Below are 24,746 nucleotides of genomic sequence, written 5' to 3' on the forward strand. Positions count from 1 at the left end.
TGTTTCCTTAATACCAAAACCAGACAAAGACGCTACAAGAAATAAAAATTATAGACAAAGCTCCTATGCATATTACTGCAAAAATTTTCAATAAAATATTATCAAACCAAATCATATAATGAAAGAATCACTCTCTATGACCACATGAAATTTATTTCAGGAATGCCAGTTTGGTTCAATATAAGAAAATTAGTTAATGTAACTCACACATACAGAATAAAGGAAAAGAAAACTACATGATCAACTCAACTAGCATAGAAAGGCATTTGATAAAAGCAAATATCTTTCCATAATTAAAAAATACTTTAAAAGTATGACTAGAATGTCTTCAATATGATAAAGGACGTTTATGAAACACACAAGAGCTAACATCATATTCAGCGGTAAAAGCTTTGAGCATAAATCAAGAAGAAAACAAGTATCACTACTCACACTGCAAATGAACATGGTACAGGAAGTGTTAGCAAGAGCAATCAGACAAGAAAAAGAAATAAGAGACATCAAAATTGGGAAAGGAAAAATAAAACTGCCTTAATCTGCACATATACTGATACATCTGTATCTATATCTATATGAAATAATAACCCACAGGCAAGTTTTAAGATTAACTCAACAGTTGGGGTTTATAACATCAACATTAAAAGGTCAGTTACATATCTATGCACAAGCAGTTCACAACTTGAAAATGAAATTTAACAGGTAATTCCATTTACAGTAGTATTAAGATACATGCTAAATAAATAAGTATATGTAGAACAAATTTTGGCACAAAGGTGAAAAATGTGTATACTAAATATTTTAAATACTTCTTTAAAGATCTGAGTAAATGAAACAACATCCTATGTTCATATGAAGAAGAGTAATATTATTAAGATGTTATTATTACTCAGAACCTACAGATTGATCACAATCCCTATCAAAATCCTAATTCCATCCTGCAGAAAGGGAAAACTCTATCCTTACCTTCATATGAATTGCAAAGGGGAATCCACATATCTCAATAAATTATGTAAAAGCAAAAAAAAAATTGAAAGACTCACAACTCTGGATTTCAAAAGTTACTTCAGAACTACAGTAACCTGAATGGTGTAGTACTATGTAAAGAAAGACATTTAGAGCAATGTAATACAGTTGAGTTTAGAAACAAATCCATACCTCTGTGATCAATTGCTTCTTATTTATTTATTTATTTATTTATTTATTTATTTGGGAAAGGATTTAAATCTACTCTGTGAAGGAAAGAACAGTTTCTTCAACAAATAGTGCTGGTACAACTGCATTTTCATATGCAAAGAATGAAGTCCGACACTTATCTCCTACTAGTAACTCTAAACGGATCATGAGATTTTAAATATGAGAGCTAAAAATAGGAAATTCTTAGACAAAAGCACAGGACTAAACCTTTATGACTTTGGATTTTACAATAGATTCCTAAATGCAAAAACATAAGCATGAGCAGCAAAAGAAATAAATGAACTGAATTTCATCTAAATAAAAAACTGAGATATCAAAGTACATTTTCAAAGCAAAATATATGAATGGACATTTCTCCAAAGAAAATATGTAAATGGCCAATAAGCACATGGATGCTGAGGTAGGATTGAAGTTTGAGTCGAGTCCAGACAATTTAGTGACTTAACAAGACCCTGTCTAAAACTAAAATATAAAAATGAATGGGGGATGCAGCTCAGAGAGGCCATAGTTCAGTCCTTAGTACAGAGATGGGGATAAAACTGAAAAGAATTACCACATGGCCCAGATATTTGGTTCATAGATATAGTCTTCGAGAAATTCAAACTGGAGAGTATATTAAAAACATTTATTTTGTCTTTTTTGAGACAGGGTATCACTATGCAATTCAGGCTCAGTTTGAGCTCAGTTTGTAACCCAGGCTGGTCTTGAATTCCCAATGATCCTCCTGCTTCAGCCTCCTGAGTGCTGGAACTGTAGATATGCATTACCACACCTGGCTAAAGTAACATTTTGTAAGTGATATATATATTTTATAAATGATTGTATATTATAGAATATAAAAATTCTATTTGTGAGTTATACAGTGAAGAAGAAGAAGAAGAAGAAGAAGAAGAACAAAAGAAGAAGAAGAAGATGAAGAAGAAGAAGAAGAGGAGGAGGAGGAGGAGGAGGAGGAGGAGGAGGAGGAGGAGGAGAGGAAAACAAAGCAAGGACTGAACCAGGCATAATGCAATTTGAATTGCATTCAAATTTCCATTGTGGATGACTCAGAAGAGTCAAAAGATGAAAATAACTCATAGTCATCAACAATTGATTGGTTAAGTGACATGTGAATGACTTTCTATGCATGCTAGAACAGAGATAAATCTTGAGAACAGTTTGCTAAGTAAAATAAACTGGATATAAAAGGGTAAGTATTACATTACTTCAAAAAACTATCTAGAACAAGCAAATGCATGGAGCGAATATAAGTTAAATTATTCAGGGGCTATGGAGAAGGGAAACTGGGAGTTAATGTTTAATGGTTCTCAGTTTCTGGTTGGAGTGATTAAAACTTTTTAAAATTGTTCATGATGATAGTTGTACCTTGTTGGGAATATAAAGTCATTTGAATAGCATATTTTATGTTGTATATACTTTTAAATTTTAAAAATTTTAAAACTTTTAAAAAGAAAAGGAAAACGTATCATTGTCCCATGATAAAACTTAGAGTGGCCAGGATATATGTAGTAGGAGCCCTCGAAGTGGAAGTAGAAATTACAACTTTTTTTGGTAGAGTGACCTTATTTTTCTAAATATGATAAGTACAAACATACGTATCCAAAAAAATCAGTGAATTTCAAAGACACACACAAAAATGAATAAAATCACATTATAATCAAATTCCTTAAAAGCAGGGACAAAGGTAAAATTCTGAAAGTATCAGGAGAAAGGAATATTATGTACAGAAGATCAAGGAAAGGATGTCAGGAGGTTTCCCATCAGCCACAGAGTGGTGGCAGAGTGCTTTCCTGGCATGCATGAAGCATTGAGTTTGATCCCTGGCTCTGGAAAAAAAGATAAAAGGAAGGGAGGCAGAGAGACAAACAAGAGAGAAATAACTCTAGGGAGAAAATAATGGAGCAATATTATTGAAGTGCAAAAATTAAAGACTTGTCAATCCAGAATTATTTTTTATCTTCATCATTTTTCAAAAATGTATATGAAATCTATGACATGAAGTTGTAAGATAACTATAGATAGCAAAGTGGTTATTATAGTGAAACCATTGAAATTATCTATCATGTCACCCCGTTACTTACTGTAATCTACTTATTTTAAATGATGGATGTAATAAAAATCTGTAGTACAGTATAATTTTATTAACTACAATCTCATAGTTCACCATAAAACAAATTCTTAGAGGGTTTCTTATGTAAGATGGATTTTTTAATTCTGTGTCCCATTGGATCATTTTCTTATTTATTCTTTATTTTTACATAATTATGTTTGCCTTTATAAGTCCTGATCTCCATATTCTTGGCTATGTTTTTAAGAAATTTTAATTTTCTTTTAAATAAAGTTTTCAATATAGCCTTGATATCTTAAAGAAATTTCTCAGTTGCTTAACCTTTGAGTTGGACCAGCTGATATAACTTAATTATCTTCCATTTTCTTATTATAAATAAATGAAGTTTAGTCTCTGCTTTTTGTTTTCATCTTAGTGGAAACTATATTGGCAAGCAACTTTTTAAACAGGAGAGTGTGACAGCACCTTGCTCCCTGTGCCTCTCCTTGGCCTGGAAAAGCTGACTGGCATTAAACTGCTTTTCTTTCTTTCTTTTTTTTTTTTTTAATTTTATTTAAGGAGAAAAAGAAAAAAAGCAGAGAAAGGGTACAAATTATACAGATTTACAGAAAAAAATAAACAGTAGGAAATCACTTGTTAATGGATTACATATTGTCATCTTAGAAATAATTGTTCAAGTTACAAAGTTAAAGCTTATAAAGTGGACATTCCAACAGTGAGACTGCAAACAGTTCTGTTCAATGATCCAGCAAAACTCAGTAATATCATTATCTTATACACTTAAATATACATGCAGTTATATCGTTTAGAGCACTTTCTTTTCCTCTCTTTTGTACAATGACAATTACACATTTTGGGTTTTGTAGCTCCCACAGTTCTTATTACTTTTTTGGAAGGGAGTAGAACCAAATGTGACATAACAGAACAGAGTCAGTCAAATCAAAAGGGTGGACATAATAGATAATATAAAAGCATAATACAAGGTGATCAACAATGGTTACCATACTGCCTCCTGCTATCTCTAATAGAATTGCATATATCATCAGTTGTAATAAAATTGAACAAAACAGTAAAGAACAAAACCGGCAAAACCAAAACATTGGAGACATTGCAGGACTTCAAAAGAAGATAATAGTCAACGAGAATGGGCGTCATAATGAATCCCACTATCTTCACAGCTGTTGCCTAAACTTTTGAACCTGGTACTATCAAGCAAAACAGAATAGAGGGACATCAGTCAAAACAAGATGGTGAGAGCAATACAGGGCTTTAAATCAAGATAATGGAAAGTCAAAGTGGGTTACTATAATATATCCTGCTATTTTTTAAAATTTTTCCCTTAATTAAAAGGATAAAAATATAAAAGTAAATAATAAAATGGAGATTAAGATAAAAGAGGGCATAACAGCAAAACAGCTTTTCAACAGATTCCCTGGCTTCGGGGCCTAACTCTAGGATCACACAGCCAAAGATGAACGGCCTTGAAGAGAGTGAGAGTGTGATATTTCTCCCACTGGTTTATTTTCTGCAGCACTGCTGGGAGTGGTTGTGTTTTTCAAGGCAATGTTACACCTTCTTTCAAAGCAGCCTCTCCAATTACTCCACCTTCCCCAGCTTTTGTAACCTGTGCCTCCCTGGAGGGCCCTTCAGCCCTAGGGATGATGACAGTGCAGCTCTTCACAGCCCTGGAGTATTTCCCTTGTGTTTATGCTTCCCCTGCACTGGGCACACAGCTTTGTAACTGGTCTTTCTTCCTTGAACGATCCTGTATGGCACGGCCTGTCTGTTTCCTGGTGGGATTTTCACAGATAGACGCGAGGGATGCTTGATCTGATCGACATCCCCTCTTTAAACCTGAGGTCCTAATGACCCTAGGTTATTAATAAAGCTGGTAAACAGTTGATTCTCCTCAGAATCCCTCGGAAAGAAAGATTCTAATAGTGATCTTTAGCACAGAAAATTTCATTAAAAATATTTATTTACTTCCAAGAGACAAAATAATGGTTGGAGGAAAAGTAAATTATCAGGTAAAGTAAATCAAAAGCTATATCATCAGTGTGAACAAGGTCTGGGATCAATTCTCCTCTCCAATTTGATAACATTCATTTTATTGATTTTTTTTCCAGAAGGAAAGTCCCATCAGTCCTGGCTGTGAGTTCCCAGGTTGTTCTACAAGCAGCTTCCATCTAAGCAGACGGCTCATGACATGACTGATATTTAAGGACAAAATTCTAGATTTCACAAAATTAAACCCCTAGTATTAGACTTCATATCTTGCTGTCTTAAAAAGGTTTAATTTCTAGACAGCATTAAATATATACAATCAGTTAAGGCATAGTCCTTACTCTCAAGGACTTTGTGGGATTGGGATTGGAATGTGTAAGAAAGAATTACACATAATAATTGTAGGACACTTTGACAAGTGCAGTGTTAAAGGTCTCTATTAAAGATCTCTGTGTTTACAAGGTATTTAATCCTACTGTCTGATATGTGTTCCTATATTATCTTGGTGATCATTGTGCTTTCAATGTCATTATTTTCTGAAAGTTTTGGAATTGAAAGAATTTAAAGAAAAATACTGAAAAGATTCGTGCAAAAGGAATGAACCTGTAAATAGTACATGGGGAACAGTACAACTTAAATGAGCTAAGGAGCTCTGTCTCTATTGAAGAGCTGATGATTAATAATTAGGCTGTAACTAATTCCTGTTTTTAACCCGATCTGCCTTCTACTGATAAGTTACCAGCAAACAGAATGCCAGCGATTCTTTAGACTCGAGGACGTTCCCGGGGTTCTTGTCCATAACCACATCATTTCCTCTCTAGATTATTTCAGTGGCTGCCCCATGTCTGACCTGTAAGTTGAGTGGTTAACACTCCGCTCGCTCAAAGCTGGAGCTTGCATAGGAAGAGTAAAGAGAATAAAAGCAGAAAGAAGAATGGGCGATAAGCAACCCTTTGGTAAAAATCAGAAACTAAGGGAAAATCTGTAATAAGGCACATTGAAGTCCAGATACAGAAAATACAGTTTCTATTATGTATTCCAGCCATGATAAAAAAGAAAAGCCAACATAAAAAAAGAAGTTCTTACATTTCAAACCAGTATGTTTCCATTTGGGGACATTATTATTACTATTGCTATCATTGCTGTTATCTACTGTTTAATGGGTAAGAGATGAGATGAGACTCAAATGCCTTGGTTTTCTGACATCATGCTTTTACCTCACTATCAAATAAAATGATTCCAACCATTTTTCTATATACAAGTGGTCATTCTGCACTTCCTCAAATTTCCCCGAATTTATAATTTCCTGAGCATCTTAAAGCCCAGAATCAGCAGAATTCTCATACCTGTTTTTATCTCCCATAATCTCTCCATTATACTTCCTTTGATTGCATTCAGTCATTCAAAGTAGCAATGTCACAATGTTATGTAATTTTAGAGTGACTCCAGACATCTACATAATTTGCTGTGTGAGTGACATATACATTCCCTATGGTAGGAATATGGAGCATAACCCTTTTCCTTACAAAAATGTTATATCACACCTTAGCAAAACACGTATGTGTCTTGTTGACCTCAGCCATTGGGCTCCCAAACAACAGAAACCCAATGAGAGCTCAGACCAAGGCAGGCTACTTGGAAGCCCTGCCTGTCAAGACAAACAGCAGTGAGGACGGTAAAAGGTTCTTACTTGTCTTTGAGGATCTTCTTTTGTTGCTCAAACTGCCTGTTCCAGAAAGATCTGCCTCAGACACAACTGGTATCATATCCACAGAGACCCACTGCTATTCAAATTGAGCAACCAGACTTAAACCGATGGAGTGCAAAGGAATTAGAACTCACTCATTGTGTGGTTAATGTACTTTGTCTACAGAATGTGTTTTCGTGAGATTCGTTATTATTCTCTCTGTGCACTCTGAAAACAAAAGAATTTATTTGTGTGGAAATAAACCAAATGCTGAGATCCATTTTTTTTTTTATTTAAAGAGGAAAAAAAAAACACAAAGCAGTAAAAGAGTACAAGTCATACAGAATTTCAAGAAAAAAATACAGTGAGAAATCACTAGTTAATGGATTACATATTGTCATTTTAGAAACAGTTGTCCAAATTACAAAATTAAAGCTTACAAAGTGGACATTCATACAGTGAGATTGCAGACAGTTCTGTTCGATGATCCAACAAAAACTCAGTAATATGGTTTTCTATCCTACACACTTAAATATACATGCAGTTATATCCTTTAGACCGCTTTCTTTTCCTCTCTTTTTTACAATGACAATTATACTTTTTTGGGTTTTATTACTCCCACAGTTCTTATAATTTTTTTTTTCTGAAGAGAAAAAAAAAAAAACAAAAAACAAAGAAAACCCAAATGTGACAAAGCAAAACAGAGTCAGTTAGAACAGAAGGATGCACATAGTACATGATGCAAAAATTGAATACCAGGTGATCAAAAATGGTTACCATTATGCCTCTTGCTATCTTAAAAAGAGTTGCCTATATCATCAGGTATAATAGAATTGAACAAAACAGTACAAAACAAGACCAATAAAATTGTCTACATTGGAGACATTACAGGACTTCAAAAGAAGATAACAGTCAAACCATAATGGGCATCATTGTAAATCTTATTGCCTTCAAAGTGGTTGCCTATACCCTCAAACTTGATACTACCAAACAAAACAGAATATAGTAAAATCAGACAGAACAAGACAGAACAAGAGAGCAATACTGGAGTTTAAATCAGGTTGATAGGAAAACAAAAAAGTTACTATAATATATCCTGCTATTTTTTAAATTTAGTTTTCCATTAATTACATAAATAAGAAAATAAATTAATTTTAAAAAGGGGGGAGATTGAGATAAAAGAGGACATAGTAACAGAACAACACAGGTCAGAACCAAACAATTTAAGCATCATTGTGTTTCACCACCAGATAACCTGATATAATAGTAGTCACCATAGTGTCTCTTTCCTTAAATTATTTGAGTATAACTTTGTATACTATAGCTTCAAACATATCAAGACAGTGTGAAGCCATTCAAGAGAATGAAAGAATTACAAGGTATTTAGAATGAGCTTACAGAAAACGAATAACGGTTTCTATAATATGAGACCCATTTTTAAACTACAGGAATCACCAAGGTTTCTCTACACAAAATGCTATGCCATAGTTTTAATGTTAATAAAGAGGTAATCACAGCACAGTCCGAACAGAAAATAGATCAAAGTAAACTGCGTAAGGATCCTTGGTTTCTGTTTCCACAGGCCAGGAGCTCAGAAGCTGCTACTCTAACCTAACAGCACGTAACAACCTAAGCAAAATGGGAAAAAAAATGATCAACTTTCTTAGTTCTATAAGGGAAGTGAGGTCACAGGGCAGACTGCTGCCCACTAAATTAGGGAGATTCGGAGAATCACGACTCTCAGAAGCACTCACAGAAAATCCCCACAGGAAACCAGAGAAAAATACAAACAGTGATAGACGAAGGAGCGGAGGTTTGGTGTGGATAAGTCCAGGAGTGAAAACTCCAGGTATCTCGAGGTTTACATTGTCCCCACAATTCTGTGAGTTTTACCTCAAGGAGCTCAACTAGCTTTTCAAGGTATTAGTATCAGAGAAAAATTGCCTTGGGCAAACCATCTTGAAGTACATCGGAACATCTGTTCTTCTTACCCAAATCCGTCTTCAACGGAAATATAACCAAAGCCCCCGGTGCTGAGATTTGAAGAAGATACTCAACTTCAGCTGCAGTGACCATGGGCCCACCTTACCATTTGATTCTTAAAGGTCTATTTGCAGCAGCTTCTTTAACCTAATATAACACAGAAACAAAATTACAAGACATACTATGTGGAAAATTATGCAATTTGAAGAGACAAAGCATCCCTGAGGGATATCAGATCCGATATACTTCACAAACATTAGCTCAAGCTAGACCAGCAGCCTAGTGTAAAGCAAAAACTGTAAACCCCTAGGTATAAACCACAAGAGAAAACCTAGAGGACCTTTACTTTAGTGATCACTTTTAAATGATAATAGGAAAGGCATGAGTCATAAAATAATTGATAAACTAGATTTCTTTAAAATGCACTGAGAAGGACATTTCCAAGTGGATAACAAGACAAGTAAAGACTTGGAGAAAGTATTTATAGAAGATATATATCTGATAAACAATCATTATCAAAATATCCAAAGAATGCTTAAAAAGCAACAAAAAGAATAACAATAACAATCCAATTTAAAAATAGAGCAGTGACATTAACAGATATCTTGCAAAAATATACATATTTTATATATGTAATACTTATTGATACATAAATATAAATATATTTTTATTTATTTGTATTTATGCATTTCCTTATATATGACAAATAAAGTATGGAAAGATGCTTCCCATCATATATTATCAGGGAAGTGCAAGTTAAAAACAATTGAGATATCACTGCAGACCTTTTAGAATAGCTAAACCCAGAGCCTTGGTAACAGGAAGTCCCATTCATTGCCAATGAAAATGCAAAATGATATTGTCACTTTGGAAGATAGTTTGATGGTTGCTTACAAAATAAAATATAGCTTAATCATATGACCCATCAACTTCTTGAAATAAATCCATCTTAGTGGATAACAAAAACCTGTGTGTGGATGTTTATAGTAAATGCAATAAAAACTGCTCAAACTTGGAAGCAATCCAGATGTTCTTCCGTAAGAAAATAGATGAACACTGGTATATCCAAGCAATGGAATTATTCAGTACAAAAAGTAAATGGTGTCAAGCCACGAAAAGACATGGCAGAAATTTAAATGCATTTTACTAAGTGAAAGAGGCCAATTTAAAAATGTTCTATATGATGTTTTATGAAAGGCAAAATATAGAACCAATATAAAAGATCAGAGGTTGCCAACGTTAGAGGGAAAGGAGCAGTAGATGGAGTCAGAAGAATTTTCCAATGAAGCCATAATGATAAATATATGTCATAATGCATTTGTTAGAACCTGTAGAGAATGAACAATGCCAAGAGTGAACCCTTATGCAAATTATGGACTCCAGGTAATTATAATAATGTGTCTATGTAAGTTCACTGATTGTAATAAATCTGTCACTTCAGTGCTGGATCCTGACAGCAGGGGAAGCTGTAAATAAGTAGGGTTGGTAGGTGTACAGGAACACTCTGCTCAGTCTTCCTGTAAACCTAACACTTTCTTCTCAATTTTTCTATGAGCCTAAACTGTTTTTAAAAAACTATCATTACATAAATTATATATATATGACATCAGCCCCACACATCATTGATCATTTTGTTCTCCCAGGTGTCAAATCCTGATGTCCAGCTTTAAAAATGTTGCAGGTGCCCTCTCTCCCTTCTCAACACTTCTTCCCCAGCTCTTTTTTTTTCTCCAAGTCTTTGAGTCCCTTCTGAAACTGTCAGAGACAATATCTAGATTCTGGCTACCTGTAACTCCGCCAGTAGGCTAGTTTGAGGAATTCATTGCAGTTTCCAAATTACATTTCATCAAGAAACTTTCATAAATCTAGGGACATTTTAGAATTAACAGTAAAAGCTTTCAAGAAAGACTATTGTTATTGCTGGAACAGTCTTCTAGAACAGTGGGTCTCAGGTTATTTTATCCTTTAAAATATGTTTATTTAAAAAGGCATTTATGCCTACCTTATATCCATGCATTACTACTAATAATCCATTTATCAGTATAATATAGTTTATTTTTATAAAGCAGTAAATAGAAATAAATTTCTACTATTACTTTTTCTGCATCCCAATAAATTGTTATTTTTGCATTCTCTTATTCTCCATGTAACAGGTATGTGGCAGTGACCATGTGGTGTAATGTTCTTTACGTGCAATGTCTTTTCTCTTTGCAGTCATCTATGCAAGATTTCTGCTTAATGAGCTCAGAGCTTCATGTGGGAATGGAAACTCTAAGCCTAGTTTCAAAATTCAAGTACATCTGTAAATTTTGGCAGATTTTTTTTCAACCCTCCTCGAATCCAAAATAAATTGGAATCATTTTTAAAAGAGTGCAGATTAATGGGTTTTTATGCAAAATAATGTAAACATGGAACTGTTACCCATTATGCAAACTATTCTGTGTGGAAATATTAGTATTAAAACAGAAAACTTGGGGGCTTAAGGAAGAGGAATTTAAATGGATCACAGAATAGATGCTGTCTCTTTGCCATAAAGTATTGATAAAGAGAAACTGGTTCTATATTCTGGTTTGTTAGAGAGAAAAAATCCTGAGATGGGAGTCAGGAGGTATTGGAGCCAACTCAGAACCTCCTGATGGTTTCTTCAGGTCTCTGACATAACTTTTTCTTGGCTGAAATGAAAGTTACACAGTGGTTCATAGAGAGGAGTGGGGCAGACAAGGAGAGTCCCTGTAAGGTAGCTACAAAAAGCCACATTGACCCTCATCTAGCACCAAGATGATGTTGCTGCAGACAGTTCCACCTCTCTTTCCCATACATTTCCTTTGAATATCCTGATATCCATGTAAACTTTTTCTTCCTAAGAAGGCGAAGAAGTTTGCATTAAGTTGACCAAGAAAGTGGAAAAGATGAGCCTGATTGTTTTCCCTCTGTGTCTCAGTGAATGAGTTTGAGTTCCAATAGAATGCTGATGATTTTTTTTTTTTGCAAGAAATAGAATGCAGGTCAGCAGAGAAGCCAAAGCATAGAATGTAACTCAGAAGGAGAAATTTAATAGAAGTGTTCTTTCTGTAGATGAGTGTGGGAATGAAGAATCAACAAAGGGCGAGATGTATCCAGAGACCAGCACACCAAAGTCTGAAGAGACATAGATTGGAAAACAGAATGCAATGCCATCTGGGCTACTGGCAGGAGCTGTGGTCTGTAAAGGACCCAGACACCACCTGACTTGGTTTGATGACAAAGCAGGGAAGAAGACAAACACTTCAAGCCCACTCCTCCCTCCAGAGTATCTTCAGACAACACCTCCTAGTGACCAACATCAGCCAGAAGCCAGGCAGTGAGAACACCCAGAAGACAATGCCTAAGAACAGTCCCCTGATCAGTGCCAGCCAGGCAGAGAAGAGAGAACAGAGGTGTTGTGGGGCAAATGGAACAATTCACATGGTGATAATGGGATGATCAAAAGCATTTGAAAATGCTGATCGAGAGACTTGAAGAGGTTCTTAACAAGAAATGAAGATCAGAGGCTAGCAGAGCACTGAGAGAAAGATCTGGAAGATACCTGGCTCATGCTGAACTGTTTTGGGATTCAGCCAAGGATGTGATGATTGAATTTAGCTTGAATGTGATGCTAGTCACTTAGTCTTGTCCTTTCAGAACCCAAGGGGCTGAAGGACCACAAGCACTGGGAAAATCAGAGACATGGACATTAGAAATTCTATGCAATTTTGTGGGAAAATAAATGACCAACTCTGCCTTTAAGCAGAAAAAGCAGAACAGTGATTGATACTTACAGGTGATGAATACATGTGACAGTCTATAGTCTGTAGGAAACCTTTCTGGCCTTCTGGTCTACCAGCCTGGAGCAGTAATAAAGTCAGCCAATAAAAACACCCATGCCATTTATCTTTACCCGAAAGCTACTAACACTGCAGATACCTGTATAATACATTTTTAGGGTACAGTAGCTATTTTTATAGCAACTTAGTGAGCAGAAATCAAATAGTATGGAGGGGAGGGATAACACGGCACAGAAGTAACAAAGATTGGTTGGAAAGAGATTAGAAGAAGGATTCCTTAGAGGGATGCAATCTGAGCATATTTTTCAAAGAAGGATCAGTCTTTAAATCAATGTTTATTTGTCACACATGAGTCACTGACAGTTGAAATCAGGTATTAATGAGATGTAAAGACATGCCAGCAGGAGGAAATACTAAGGCTGTATTGGGATCACCCAACCTGTACCATCCAAACGTATTATAGGACACCTAATTACTCAGTAGCTTATTTCTTGTCCTCCTTTTCTCAATATCTACAATAAACACAGTAAAGAGAATAATGTTTAACTTCTTCAGTCTTTTTTACATGCCAGGGACCCTTTTAATTGCGTGTTATATAATCTTACACAATATTTATATCAACAATCTGGAGTACCTTCTCTTTCTATTCTATTTAAAGGGAAACTGTTGGAAAGATATACAGCATCCCATAAGGAAAGTGTCCTGAATACCACCTAGAAAATCTCTGGATGATTTGTACCAACGTTGTCACCAAATCAGGTATGAGCTATATGTGGTGACTGAAATATATATTCACAATTTTGCACAGTGGCTGTATTGTAGCCAATGAGGTTTATCTGAGATGCGTTTATTGCTAATTGAAATAGCTATTCACAACTAAGATGTGCTACAAGCATTAAATGTACACCACAATTTGCAGAACTTAGTACAAATAAAAGAGTGCAAAATGTCTTGGCAATAATTTTTATATTGAATATGCTTTTGAACAATATTTTTGGTAAAATAGATTAAATTATGTTATTCAAATTAATTTCATTTCCAATTTTTAAATACAGCAACTAGAAAATTTAAGTTATATAATCTGGCAATTAATTATCCCTAGAATCAACCGTTGTATTTACTTCACAGCTGTATGTGTCAGGAATTCATCAGAATTGAGTGAGAAATTTCTTTGCAGTGTCATCTTTCATGAGGGAGCCATATGCCAGGCAAGGCTACAGTCACCTCAGAGCTCAATGGGAGAAGAATCACTTCATTACCTACTACACAACTACTGGTGGGTGTCAAAAGCTCTATCTCCAAACTACTAGAAATATCAATTATTTGACACATGGTCTTCTCCACAAGTCTGCTTCATGGCATGGTTTCCTCCAGGGTAAAGCTAACCAAGAGAGGAAGAAAATGCCCAAGATGGAAGCCACAGCCTTTTTATGACCTAATATTGGTAATTGCCAATCCAATTCCTCTTCTCTGTTCTAGCCATAAGCTAATGAAGCAGGAGATCATTGGGTTGTGAATGTCAGGAAGCATGAGATAATTGGAAGTTCTCTTAGATAATACCTATCATTTTGAAGACAAATTCATGGCACTTTATGCACTAGTCAATTGAATGCCAACTAAATCACTCTATCTTGAGGAAACTAGTACTTATAATATCCCCTAAAATGATTGGCTAACTGCATTTTAAATAGATTCGTTTTCATCTTATTCTGTGACAAAGGGGTTACAAAATGGTCCTATAGTATTAAGAAGTATAATTTGTAATTATAGTAATGATAATAACAAAAATACGAACAAGCATTCATGTAGTTATTTATTTAACAATAGGTTTATTAGTAAAGCAAAAGCTCAACATTGATTGATAATACTTCAAACCTCTAAAACATATGTCTTTTTCTTTGTTTTATAAACTTTTTTATTAGTACATGTGCCATACATGTTGAATGAATTCATCATGGGGAGTTGGTATACGTACATACTCTTAATCCACTTTACTTCCCTTTCTTCTCCCCTCCTCCACCTGGCCCTCAATCCCAAAATGTCCTTCCCATTTGCAAAAGACCTATTTCCCTGTTTCCTATCGTCTACCTTTTATTTTGCTCTTTAAATTGTTATATTTTGGATTTCTCACATAAGAGAAACCATGTGATAGTTAATCTTCTGTGTCTGATTTATTCACTTAACAATTTAGTCTCTAGATGCATTCATTTTCTACAAATGACTCAAATGTACCCTTTTATGACTGAATATCACGTATTTTTCAATTCAGTTAATGGATGGGTACAATTTAGATATACGTAATGAACACATTTGTTGCAGTGAATTTGCTCCTCTACATGATATATAATAATTCCTCTTTTTTTCAATTGCTTCTCCTCCTTCAAACCTTCTTCCCTTCCTCATTTACAAAGCCTTGTTTCCATTTTATACTTCCTTTTTCTCCTTTTCCTTCTTATATTTTCTCCTCACCCCTTCCTAGTTCCCTTTTCTTTTGAACAATTTCTTCCTGTTTCACAGTATCTATTTCATACTTTGGTCCTTATTTACCCTTTTGATTTTTCACATCAAAGAAACAATGTGATATTTCCACAAATGTGTCTGATTTATTTCACTTAAGAGTATGGTCTCAAGGTACATCCCTTTACCTAGGAATGTCTCAAGTTTACACTTTCTTGTGATTGAGTAGTATTCGATTATATATTCAGAAAACCCTCACATCTTTTTTTAACCTATTTCTTGGTTGATGAGTATTTGGTTGTTTACAATATTTATCTATTATAAACTGTACTACTGTAAACATGGGTGCACATATATCACTGTGGTATATTATTTTCAGTTCTTCTGAGCAGATACACAGTAGGAGAATTGCTGAGTAAAATGGAACTTCTAATGCTTAATTTCAGATGGCAAGATACTCTACATAGAACACCACAAAAGCTCCACCAAAAGAATTCCAGATTTAATAACCAAATTCAGCAGTGTAGTTGAATACAAAATCAACACTCAAGAATCAATAACATTCCTGTGTACAAACAACAAACTCACAGAGAGAAATTTGGGAAACACCACCCTTCACAATGGCATCCAGAAAAATGAAATGCTCAGGAATCAATCTAACAAAGAAAGTGGAGTATCTCCACATTGAAAATTATAGTACTCTTAAAAAGGAGATTGAAGAGGATATCAGAAAGTGGAAAGATGTCCCTTGCTCATAGATAGAAAGAACCAACAGTAAAAATGACCCAACTCTCATAATTGCTACCTAGATTTAATGAAATCCCAATCAAAATACCACTAGTATACCTCACAAAACTAGAGAAAACATCCCTAAAATTAATTTGGAACCAGAAAAGACCTAGAATTGTAAGAACAATCCTAGGCAACAAAGGTAAGGCAAAGGATATCACAATTGCTAACTTAAAATTGCACTACAAAGCCACTGTATTAAAAACAGCATTGTACTGGCCAAAGTGGGGGGGGAACAGCTCTGAGGAACAGCTTAGAAGATGAAAGAACCAATTCCAAGGACACTTTGGCAAAGTAGTCAAATATGTTCATTGGAAGAAAGATAGCTTGTTTATGACATGGTGCTGGGAAAACTGGCTTTTTACATGTCAAAGATTAGAACTAGACCCATGTCTCTCACCATGCACTAAACTAAAATCAAAATAATTCAAATATTTAAATATTGAAACAGAAACACTAAATCTACTGAAAGAGACAATAGGTAGATCCCCTGAAGAGCGGTTTAAGCAAAGATTTTATGGCAAAAATCCCAGTTGCACAGGAAATACTACAAAGAATCAGCTGGAATCTCATTTACTAGAAAGCCTTTGAACATCAAAAGAAATTACCAATAGACAACACAACAGAGTGGAAAAATTTTTTTCCAGCTTTACCTCAGACATAGAACCAATATCTAAACATATAAAAAACTGAAAAAATCAGACTTCCAAAGTTTAAAAACCCAAAAATGGGCATCTGAGTTGAACATACACTTCTCAAAGGAAGAAATATAAATGCCATCTAAATATATGAAAAAATGTTCAACATTGCTGGTCAATTGAAAGATGCAAATTAAACAATGCTGAGATTCCATATCACTCTAGAAAGAATTGCAATTATCAAGAAATCAACTAATCACAAATGCTGACAGGTTTGTGGAGAAAAATGAATCATTTTCCCCTGTTGGTAAGAGTGTAGCCTGGTGCAACCACTGTGGAAATCAGTGTATAGATTCCCTAAAATATATTTCTATGTAAATTTCTATGCATCTATGGGGATTTTGGACCTGTACTGAAAGTTTCCTCCAAAAGACGTCCCTGAATTAAGAAAGATAAGTAGTATCCTTCTTAATTCCAAATGCTGGTCACTGTATTATTTTACACCTGCCTCAACACAGCCTTGCAATACAAGAAACAAGGCACATACCGTAAACATCCTACCTGAAATTTCATGATTCCTGAATACAGTTGATTACAAACTGCTATGAAAATCCTTTGCATAGACTATGTTGCCTTATTGGTTGGTAAGGCGTGACTTGGATATATGGCTCATGAAATACGGTCTTAAAATACTCTTATTATAAGAAAATTAAATGCATGTCAATTTGTATAAGTAAAATCCAAATTGACTGACTGGCTTGTTTGTATTGAGCTTATCTGATACCTGTGTTAAATTTAATTATATAGCATCACTTGATTTTATAGGGTGCCTCAAAAAATCATAGGAGTTCCACAGTCTCAAAAGTTTGGGCTCCAATAGACTAAATCCAATGTCTTACTACTTTCTCTGACTTCTTTTACTGTTTAATGTTTGGGCTGGTAAGTCTTGTAAGTGACCTCAACTTCCTAAATTCCTGCTGTTTTTCTTTTATCAAAATTGAACCACATCAATGTGCAGCATTCCTACAAGAGTTTCTTCTAACTTTTTGTCTATTCTGTGTGCACTCGTGCTTTCATCCAAATGCCAAAACCAGCTGCTGTAACTTTACTGGATGTCATTTTCAGAAGCAGCAATCTTGGGTTGAATAAATTAAAACTAATCTGGAGGCTGTTTTATCTACAGAGTTTTTATGTTCAGGTTCTCTGTTTGTTGAGCACATTCTAGATTCAAAGCTCAGCAAAAGCAAATGCCTACAGATGTGCAAGGAAATCCAGTCCCTGTGCCTAGCTAGAGTTAATCACAGCATGACCAATCAGTCATCTCATCTCTGACAAAGGGGTAAAAATATACAGTGGAGGAAAGAGCCTCTTTAACAAATGGTGCTGGGAAAACTGGTTACACATGTGCAAAGACTGAACCTAGACCCATATCTAGCACCAGGCACCAAAATAAAACCAAAATGGATAAAAGACATGCATATTAAAACAGAAACAATCTGCTAGAAGATAAAATGAGTAAAATTCAATAAGACATAAGTTTAAATAAAGACTTTTTTAATAAATGGGACTATGTTGAAAGAATCGTCACAGAAGATGAAACAACCAGCAGAGTGAAGAAAAAAACCTACGGAATGGAAAAAAACTTGCCGGTTATTCCTTAGACAGTGGACTGAAATTTATAAAGAACTGAAAACACTAGACTCCCCAAAATAATGAAAGATCCAATCAAGAAATTGGCAATGAAAATGATCAGATACTTCTCAGAAGTAAAAATGGCCAATAAATAGAAAAAAATTCATCAATTCATGTCATTAGAAAAATGCAAAGTAATTTGCAGGATTCCATCTTTAGAGGGAATGACTACCAAACTCAAAAGCTAGCAAGGTTATGGGAGGAAAGGAACCCTTCTACATGGTTGGTAGGAATTTAAACTAGTACCATCACTGTGGAACTCATAGAGACATTCCTCAAAAAGCTATCAATATATATTCCATTTGACCCACATATTCCCTTTCTAGTGATCGTCCCAAAAGGGTCAACGGTATCACATCATAGTGATACATACATGTCATGGTTTACGTCTGTGTCCCCCAAGGCCTCATGAATTTGCATTGTGTATTTGTGATTGGTTCATTGTCTAGTGCTTGAATTGATGGTGTCAGTACTACACCCACATAGGGGTGGATCCAGGATATGATGTAATGGCAGGAAGAAGTGTGTCTTGCTCTTTGCTAGTTCCTGTTTGCTGTTTGCGGCCACCATGAACTATGGCCCAGCCATGCTCACCTGTCTTGGAGCCAACTGAATGTGGACTGAAACCTCCAAAAACTGTAAGAAATAAACCTTTCGTTTCTCAACTTTGGGCTTCAGGTATTTTGTCTCAGCGACAAGTAAAAAGTAACTAAGACAATACATATCCATGCTTATAGCAGCTCAACTTACACACTAGTTAAATCTTGAATGAGGCCTGTGTGTCAATCAACAGATGACTAAAGAAAATGAGGTATTAATACGGAATAGAGTACTGCTCTGCCATAAAGATGGATAAATGTGAGGAAATGGATGCACCATGATGTTATGTAACATAAATTAGACACACAATCTTAAATAGTGCGTGGTTTATCTTATATGAGAAATCCAAAGTATAAATAATTTAATGAGGAAATAAAAGATGGGTAATCAGAAACAAGAAGACGGAGCTTTTGCAAATGGGAAACAGATCTAGAGATGAGAAGAGAAAGTAAAAAGAGTCAAAATAATGTCACGTGCTTGTACCAACACCCCTTTTGAATGTGATCGCTGTACTGAAAACATATTAATGAAATCTATACATAAAAGCAAATAAAATAATTGCCACATGAAAAAAAGAAATAAAGTATTATGTTGTCAATTTGAGTAGAGCTAAAAAATTGAACACACTCTATTGTAAATGTGGGATGGTAGTTATTCTTCAAGGAAAGAGGAATAATCAGTTCTCATTAATTTTTGCAGAAAGACATTTTTGATTGAGAGCAATCTATCAATTTGATGATTATGAGCAGAGAATTTGAAATGTTTTCATATCACAACAGCTCCCACTTAGTTGGAATGATTTGGTCACAATGGTGGGGAAAATGATTACTGAGAAAGCAACATTAGAAGTTGTAATGGATCACTCCACCTGTGAAGCATAACATATCCAAACAACAGACAGTTGTCAGAGCAACACAGATTTCATTGTAAAGAACTAGTTTAGAATTTTCCCTCCCGGAATAATTTTGAATAAAGTACACCCGGAATGCATGGTGAGGTATAAAACAAACAACTATTACTAGGAGAAAGAAGAAACTCTTGATTTGGGCTCTGTATTCCTGGTGGGTCCACATGTCGGGCCATAGAGCCTTTATCAATTGAAAGATGACAACCAGCTGTACCAGGAAAAGGATCACAACCATGCTCATTATAATGACGATCATAGAGTAATTCAAGATAATGATTTCCCTCCTGTTGAGATCTCTGTAGAACTCAAAGCATCGCTGTTGTTCTAAGTGACTTGTATCTGTGCCATATTGTAAAAAGAAAACTGGCAAAAAAATGAGGCTTCCCACTACCCAAATAATAAGACTTGAAACTATTGCATGGCGCTTTTTCAGCTGCTGCATTTGGAGTTTCCTGAAATAGATGAGCAGTCGGAGTATGACAATGGCCACATAGAAGACAAAGGTGAAGTACATATGGCTGTAGATGATGCTGCTGACCATCCGACAAGTAAAGGATCCAAGGTCCCAGGTGACTGAGAAGTAATAGCTGACACGGAAGGGAAGGCTGACCAGCAGGATGGAGTGCAGTGCTATGATATTGAGGACAAATGTGGCCACCACTGATTGACTGTTCCTTTTGAACATCAAGCAAGACATCATAACCATGCCAGTAATGCCACCAAGTAAAACCACGCTGTAAAGTATTATCAGAATAATCCTGCAGTGCATATCGCATTGTTCGAACTCTGTGTTTGACGCATTCTCCAGGATGCTTGCATTGATTATCTTCATGCTTTGCCACGAAGAGCTTAGAAGATTATAAAACTCTAAATCGAAAAGTTTACAGAGTTATGATTACTATATTGTAGCTGAAATTATACAACCTAAGAATGAATAGTATTGAATTTTGCAATCCTCGACAACTATTTGAAAACCAAAAAATATTGTTAGAGATGTTTTCCAATAATTCAAACATAGTGAAGAGATAGAAGAGAGTGAAATACACTAGTAAAAATAAGTTAAAATGTTAAACTCAGAGTCATGCGCATAGTTATTCTATAAACAGGCATAGTCCTATATATGTATCAGAATAAAAATCAGGAGATCTCCTCTCATCTATTTCAAGTTTCAGGTACAAAACTTAAGGAAGGGCCAAACAACTAAGTAACCAAAATAAATAATGTTTCAATGTAATATGTTAAAAATGAAATGAATACAAAAATTCATGATGAAAAATGACAAATTTTAAATAAAATCATGATTAGTATACATTCAGTGCACCTTCAGGTCAAAATCATGTAGGTCACCTGCCCTATTATCAAGCAAACTAATGTGGGATAATGTAAAGTTAAACACATACATCATGTGTAATTATTGTAAGAAGGGGTCCCAGACACCTTCTTGAGTAATTTCTGTGACACCTTCTTGAGTAATTTAGAAAGAGAGCAGCCTTGGGCCTGGGGATTTAGCTCAGCAGCATAAGCACCTGCCTTGCAAGCAGGCAGTCGTGAGATTGATCCCCGGTACCGATAAAAAAGGAAAAAGACAAAAAAAAAAAAAAAAAAAAAAGAGAGAGAGAGAGAGAGAGCAGCCTGTAATTCATATCTCCTCAACCCTTGAACTTGAATCTTTTCTTGCGTTGCTATGTTGCAATTTGGTGGAAAGGCGGAGCTTAAAAGTAGGTTAATTGCTATTTAAGCCTTGCGGTTGTGAGTGTAAGAAACCATGATCTTGCTCAGTTGGAAGCCAGAGCACTGAGCACCTACTATCCTGCAAATGGGTGTCAATCCTGCCATTTAATTGCTGAGAGACTGGGCATGAGTGCCTTTGGCTTCTTGGAAATTTATCTGTTAAATGAGAAATCTTGTACTAACTGCATTAAAGAATTATTCAAAAATTAGTCTTTGAGACAGTTTTATAATTGGAAAAAGTATGTATAAATGTTATGATTCTTAAAGTTACAAAAAGGACATTTTTTGTACCTTCTTTACTCTAACAAGGGGCAGATATATGGTTAGGTTGTATACAATTGTTGCTGTATCAATAAATATATCATAAATCTCAGACTCTCTTGAAAACAAAAGGAAAAATTTTAGACCTTTGTTTTGACAATTTGAGTTCCAGGATACAATAACTCAAACTTTTCTCATTGGAAAGATTTATGTCATTTCCCCATGAAACTCCTGCCCTCCTGGCCAAGGGCAGATTTTAATCGCTGGTATCTGACTGAGAAAAATCAAATGGGATCTAGCATATTTAATGTCCTCAATAAAATTTTATTGTAACTTGACATAATTATGACTTACAGAGAAATCCAACTTTTATATATTAAAATATGTATTTTAATAAAGTATATACATACAAGCTTTTTATGTGAAACAGTATAACTTTGTGTGCAGAAAAGATAATATTGATTTTGTTATAAATTTTGGTCAAGCCAATGCAGGTAAGACTTAATTAAGTTTGAAATTATTTTAAAGCAATGAATGCCTAAATTTTTAATGGGTTTCACAGTTTAAATGGACCCATCTCCTAAGGCAGTGTTTGCAAACACTGCCACATTCACCTGGCTAATGATGAGCAGACATTTAAGACCATGGTACTACTGTCTTCTGCAGTACAAACAGAACTATAGGGTCTACTTTGCACGATATTTGTGGCGTTAGGTTATATCTGTAGAGAACCTAACAGACTCTCTGAGTCAACATCATTTTTCACTCTACAATGCACACAAAGATATTACATAAAAATAAGACCCAAGAGTCTATTCACCAGACAGATACTAAATTCATAGGTTAAAGTTATAGAGAAAGGAAAAGTTAGATATCATTTTTCTTTTCCCTTAAGACTTTATGCTTATGACCACAACACCACCTCACCACCTTTAATAACACTTTTCAAAAGCCTACAATTCTAGGTATGTTTTTGCACATTAACACCAAATACTGACATATCTACAGACTCGTTGTACCTAGAGAGAAATGGCCACCCACGCTACTTACTGTGTCGTCCTCTAATGATTTGCTTCTGAGGATGACTTAAGGCACGTTGGTCATTTGTGGATCTACCTCAGGCAGGCAATAAGCACAGTTTGCTGGAACAAAGAGCCCAGTAGCCAGAGCAGCCAGGTGAATTTGTGGGATGGATGATATACACAGAGATGCTCAAGCCTTAGACAAAATTAAGCAGCCAAATTACTGGGTCGAGATAAACCATCCAAACCACAAACGGATGTTTATCACTACAGTTGGTTGTGACACAGAATGAGAGTTAGTAAAGACTTTTATCTTCACTGCCGATGACTTATCTTTCTTGGTAATGTGAAAAATTAATTTTTCACAGTGTTATTTCTCTTCCCACTTTTACACTTCCCAAATGTTTCACATTCAGAATCAGAATGTGTATGTTGAGAGGGAAGCACTTTCTGTGCAATTTTTGCATACTCAGTGTAAGCTCAAAATATTTATACACCTTACTTTTGATTTCCAAAATCGCCTTTGTCTTATGATGGTTCTTTTGAAGCTCGACCCTCTGGTAGTATAACTTCAACAAGAAATCTCTTTTTTATTTCCAAAGTCTTTAATTTTTTTTACATGAGTCTTCTCACTTTGTGTTCTAATTTCATAGGCATCATGAACTATCCTAAGATGTCAAAGAATAATTTTAATGAAATATTGAGCTTAATAAGAAATAAAGCCAGCAAAGAAATAACAGGCCTTGAGTAGTTGCAGGTAAACATAGCCCAAGTCTTACTATTGCTCAGTATGGAAATTAAAGAGAATTTAAACTTTACCATCTATAATGCAAGTTTATAATGGCCTACATTTATGTACCAGATAATAAAATTCACATTTGCTTTGGAAAAAAAGCAAGTATTATCCCTACCTGAACCATCTGCTACCTGATCCTCCAGCAGGGCTTGTGACCACAAAGATATAAAACAGGAGCATCAAAATGTGATAGAGCCATATGCTTAATTATCTCAAGAAAAACTCTCAATGAAAGATAAAATTTCACTTCTTTTCATGAAACTCAGATTTATACCAGCTCAACTCAGCTGGAAAAATTTCATATGGAACTAATTTTTCAACCAATTTTAAACATTTCTCCTTAAGTCAAATTAATTCAAAGATACGAAATCTGGGTTATAGGCTCAGAATTGAACATATTATCTGACAATCCTTATTTTTCAGATAAAATGTGTTCCTGGAGTCTGCAGAATAAAGTATGTTCCCATAGAAACCATGCTATATTTAGGGATTGTTTGTCTGACGAAGGACAAACTTGGAAATAAGTTGGATGAAACCAACATTGGAACATGAAAATAAAATTCAGTTATGATTCAAATTTATAAGCTGAACACAAATTAATCACTCCCATTGATTACATAGATTTCTCCTATGCAGTCTGTGTGCTGGATTTATAACACAGCTAAAAGAATCAATGTATTCCACACTTTCCTACCATAGTCAGAATTCAGCTCCTTCTCCTTGGGGAAGGGGCAATAGTTTAAAGAAATATAGCACATTCTTAATATGAGAGCTTAGAAATAATTTCCTCCAGAAGAGTGCAATCTTCATATTTAGTGGATGAAGCTATCAAAATTTAGAGTTTAGAAAATCACCACCAGGCGACAGAACTAATGAGAGAGTACCTAACTAATGATAAAAATCAGGATCCCTGTTCCAAAGTTTCGTCCCCACTACATCATGACGCACATAATGGGAGGAATTTGAGACAGTCTCTGAGGGGCATGTTAAACACCTATGACTTTATTTCCCAACTTTTCCTCTGAAATCTTTGGAATGGAATTAAACCTTTAACTGAAAGTGTATTTAAAAATTCTACAGAATGAAAATTTCTCATATATATATATATACCCTT

At 35.0% G+C, this 24,746-nt stretch overlaps 1 protein-coding gene across 1 annotated transcript; it reads right to left on the reverse strand.

Moving 5' to 3' along the window:
- Positions 1-19,261: 19,261 nt before the first annotated feature.
- Positions 19,262-23,102, reverse strand: LOC100715037 (probable G-protein coupled receptor 141). Its single transcript, XM_003469944.4, has 2 exons — positions 22,865-23,102; positions 19,262-20,689 (listed from the first exon to the last, which is right to left on the reverse strand). The coding sequence occupies exon 2, from the start codon at positions 20,652-20,654 to the stop codon at positions 19,758-19,760; it is 897 nt and encodes a 298-aa protein (XP_003469992.2). The 5' UTR covers positions 20,655-20,689; positions 22,865-23,102; the 3' UTR covers positions 19,262-19,757.
- Positions 23,103-24,746: the final 1,644 nt, after the last annotated feature.

This window comes from Cavia porcellus, unplaced genomic scaffold, assembly GCF_034190915.1.
Source record: "Cavia porcellus strain 051 isolate PalLab524CR breed Dunkin Hartley unplaced genomic scaffold, mCavPor4.1 scaffold_23, whole genome shotgun sequence".
Lineage (NCBI taxonomy): Eukaryota > Metazoa > Chordata > Mammalia > Rodentia > Caviidae > Cavia > Cavia porcellus.